The 4291-nt window shown below is 46.3% G+C and overlaps 1 protein-coding gene across 6 annotated transcripts in view; it reads left to right on the forward strand.

Annotated features, from left to right (window-relative positions):
• The window catches only part of GGT1 (gamma-glutamyltransferase 1), a 56016-nt gene extending 55112 nt beyond the window's left edge, over positions 1 to 904 (forward strand). For all 6 annotated transcript variants that reach the window (XM_050318115.1, XM_050318119.1, XM_050318118.1 and 3 more), the window contains one exon: positions 71 to 904. In XM_050318115.1, the coding sequence (XP_050174072.1) occupies positions 71 to 214 (144 nt within the window). In that variant the 3' untranslated portion in view covers positions 215 to 904. The remainder of the gene's footprint in view (positions 1 to 70) is intronic.
• The last annotated feature ends 3387 nt before the right edge of the window (positions 905 to 4291 follow it).

Below are 4291 nucleotides of genomic sequence, written 5' to 3' on the forward strand. Positions count from 1 at the left end.
TGCAGGTCGCAGGCCATGGCATGTGTACAGTTTCCTTGTCCCGTTGTCCTCACTCCCTCCTGCATTGCAGGGCATAGAAGATCAGCTGAAGAAGAGGAAGCACGACACGGCGCGGGTGAGCGGCGGCGCGGTGGTGCAGGCCATCCTCCGAACGGACAAGGGCTGGGCTGCGGCCTCCGATTCCCGAAAAGGCGGCTTCCCTGCAGGCTACTGACGTGGCTGGGCTCCTTCTTTCAGTGGTCTAGTGACACCAGGGTGTGTTTGGGGGGAAGATCCTTTAGGTCTGCAACTCAGGGACTCCTCACAGGAAAGAGAACACATTTACCTGTGATTCTGTTGACGGAACTGGGACAGTTTTCTACAGCCATGACCGAAGTGCCTCATGCCACAGCCGTCTGCTAAGACAGGCATGTCCACCAGGACGTGCAGTACTTACTTGAAGAGTCTGTTCTGCCTTGAAGAGTTTGTTCCCTGCCTCCTCTCCATCCCATGAACACAGATTGGGTGCCCAGTTTCTGCAGAAAGTCCAACTCACTCAAGCTGCAGGAAGTGTTTCCCCTGCACAGTGTCAGCTACCAGGAATGTCCCTGTCACTGCTAGAGAAGATGTTTGTTTCCTGTTGAGTAGGTGAGAGTTACAGGACTCTGGGGACTGGGTTTTCTAAGTTGCAAACTAACAGATCTGTGCCATAGCAGAAAGCCCAGCTCTAGACTGGGATAAGCCAAACTCACCACTCTGTTAACAAAAGATGTTTCTGCATTTCACCCAGTTGATTATTGGAGGTGAGTGGGGAAATGGGGAAATGGCTTCAAACTTTTTTTATATTTCTGTTGAGAAGGTCTAAAGGGAAGATGCTGCCTGTAAAACTCTGAGCACAACTAAAATAAATAAATACGGAGTCACACATTTTTCTTGCCTGCACGGTTGCTACTCGAAAAGGGATGGTGAGAGTCTGTGTGAAAGAAGCTCCTCCTGAGATTTTTCTCTTTTTTTCTCTTCTTTGATGAAGTCCTGAGTAAACAATGATAGTTAAACATCCAAAACAAGCTTGTTTTTCTCCAGTTTGCTTTTTACCGTGTCGTACTGCAGACCTGAAATACCAGAGCCTGGGGAAATGAAACTTCTGAAAAAGGGCATGCTGCAGCTACCCTTGTTTGAAGGTAAGTTACCATTAACCAGTTAATGACCTCTGAGAAATCCCTGTCTGATATGGAGCAGCTGAGAGTATCTGTATCTGCATGAGGGGCTTTGGTGTTCACCTACCAGCACGGACAATTACATCTCATCACAAACTTAGTCTAAGATCAAAACTGAATCTTCCAGGATGTTGTCAGGCTCTAGGGGTGTTTATGAAATCCTTGAAACACAAGTGAAAGTAACTGAAGTATTCTATTTGGCTTGTTGAAACTTCCTGGCAGTTTGTAAGAACCTTAAAATACAGAAGGGAAAATGAAAGGCCGAAATTCTAGGCATCAGGCACCTCTCTTTCCTAGGAGTGTCTGGAAATGAGGACAGCCCAGTTTCAAGGAATAAAGTGATACCCAGGTCACGCTTAAATCAGAGTCATAACTTTGATATATATATTTGCTTATATCAGTTGAACTAAATGAGTGGCTTTTACCAAACGTTGCCCGGGGGGTGCTCTGGCTCCTTTTCCTGTCCCCTTTTATTCCTAAACTGAGACTTTCACTTTTCTAATTCTTGTAATTCTGCAGCAGGTGGCCCTCAGTGTCAGGCTGCTGTTCTCATCCAGCTTGCAGGGCCATTTTGGGAAGCTCTGGTACAGGTCTGTGTGTGGAACAGCATTGGCTGCTGTTTGTTGGAAACACCTGCCCTTTGGAATTGGGACTAGCTGAGCTCTCTCTTGGCTGAGTCTGATCTGGGAAATAAAGAAAAGTACTGGACAGAAAAATTAGCTTATTGAAACCTTACAGACACTATAGTTATTCTGAAACTGGAAGGGAACTGGTTTCTGGGAAGGGACTGTTGGAGAATGATGCTTTCTGAAACAAGTCTGAGTAACTGCCTGCTGGGCTGCCTCAAACAGTTCGTGGTGCAGCCGTTGTTCTTATGTTTCTAAATGTCTTCATGCTAGTCAAAGAAACTCCCCTGTTATTTATAACCTGTGTTACAAAACTTCCCTCATGGAAAGCTCAGATTTTGCCATGGATATAAACACTTCTGTTTACAATTGTTCCTCTAAATGCCTCTGAGTTCTTGACTCTGCAGAAATGGGTTTGGTTGGTTTTTAGCAGTATCACTACAGAGGAATGATTTCTTGAAACTAAACTGGGCTACAGCTTGCCCTTACATCCTACATTTAAAAAACCAAAAACCCCTATGAATATTTCTGCAAGCTGTAATTACAGGATAACATATCTGTACACAGGACAGGCTCTTCTGCCACCTGCTCAGATACCACTTTCCACTACTCCTGCTATGTCTGTGCTGCTCGTGCAGTCTGCTGCTCCTCAGCTTCTCCAGCAGCCTCTTGAGGCTCCAGAATGAACAGCTGTTACTGCTGGGAACACCTGCATGGATGTCCTCTCTCAAACAACTGGTGGTGCAACTGGTTTAGAGGAGAAATTCCCAGACAGGTTTCAAAACACTTTATTAAAAGTATAATTTATAGACTTCATTAGAAAATAGAGCAGCCTCTGTACAGTGATGCTTTGAAAGTCCGTGTAAGTTGATTTCAGTACAAAAATAACACTCTCTTGTTGGGAGGAGCATGAACAGAGAGAGACCAAACTGGGAGGCTCCTGACTCAAGCAGATTTCAAAAGCAGCGAGGAGGGCAAGGCAAGGGCAAGGCAGGGCAAGAGCAGAGGTGCCAAGGCAGGTACAATTCCTCAGCTTCACCAGGTGTTCTGTTAGTGACGACAACAGGACTGGAAGTCTCTACTGCAGTGAGAGGTCTGCACTCCCATTCCTTTCTGTCTTGCAAATTAAAGCTGTGGTGGGTTTTAAAACTGCTCAGTTGGCTCAGTTGTGAAGTTAGTAGCAAAGTAGTTAAACTGTAGTGAGCACTGGACTACAGATAATATTCCCGTGTCTTTGTGGTGGGAAGAAGCTGTGATGTTACTGCACTGGAGAGGTGATAGGACTGGAGTACTCTGGTGCTTTACCCTCAAGTGTGTCAGAAGTGAAGGTAATGGAAGACTCAGTTACTTGGTGACTTGGGCTTTCTGTGGTGAAACACGATGGAGAGCACCCAGGGCACTGCTGAAGGTGGCCCTGAAGCCTAATAGGGAAGCCAGTCCCCCTGTCTCCAGCCAGTGCCACTCCTGGTTGCTGTTTGTAAGCTCTTAGCTCAGTGGGGTCTTAGCTCAGCTGGGTCTTGCTAAAGCCAGCCTCCAGTCTAGTTAGTCCGTTTGGAGCTGCAGCGACTGCAGATGGTGTCTGGCGCCTGAAAGTGCTTCCCCTGCGACAGCTCTGCTGTTGGGGTGTTATTTCTGTCGCTGGAATCAGTGCACCCAGGAACTGGTACCTGGGGTAAGGGAGTTAATCAAAGTAGAAAACTTCAGCAAATTAAGTAGACTGGGGTTTTTTTGTTAGTCGTAGTCAATGTAACCCCTTCCAAATGAACATAAATACTACCCCCCTCAGCTGTTGGGCCCATTCCCTTTCTCTCTTCCCATTCACCAGTGCTGTAATCCCATCTCACGGGGCCAATTCCATGGCTTGAGTAAGCAGCTCTAACAGAGAAACTGGTAGAACTTCCTGAACTAGGGGATTGAAGACAAATTCCATTTGGACAAAGGAGTGCGTGGAGCTGGCTCTGTACAGAAACAACTTGTCTTCCAGATGCTTGATTAAGTGACTGCAGTTACGATCTGGTAACGTAGCAATCATTAACTCTGCTGCAGGGGTGGTCAGACTATGGCCCTTGGTGTACAATTCTGAAGGAAAACACGTCTGGCTCTGGTCAGCTTCACTCAGACCATCATTAAAATGCAAGTGAAGGCTGAAGTTTCAGTGAACTGATGGCTTTATTGGACAGGCTTCATGGGTAAGAACACTGGTGTAAAACTGAGCTGGCCTTGTTTAATTTGTGCTTTTTAATAGAGTGTGCTTGTTATGGTGTTTGTAGAGGGACTATATTTGTTTGTATTTGTTTGAGTCCCATGGGCCATGTGTGTGAAAGGGAGGGCTCTGCTAGGCCTGGCTCTGGTTTGTTTCACTTCCAGACACACGCAACGTAGGGCAGTCAGGCTCATAAGCTTTCAGAAAATGGAGTTTGGGGACATTCTGAAAATTTGCCCCTGCATATTTGAGAAGAGCTTTGAGGG

The sequence above is a fragment of the Myiozetetes cayanensis genome, unplaced genomic scaffold, assembly GCF_022539395.1.
Source record: "Myiozetetes cayanensis isolate MyiCay16 unplaced genomic scaffold, myiCay2020 scf21, whole genome shotgun sequence".
Classification (NCBI taxonomy): domain Eukaryota; kingdom Metazoa; phylum Chordata; class Aves; order Passeriformes; family Tyrannidae; genus Myiozetetes; species Myiozetetes cayanensis.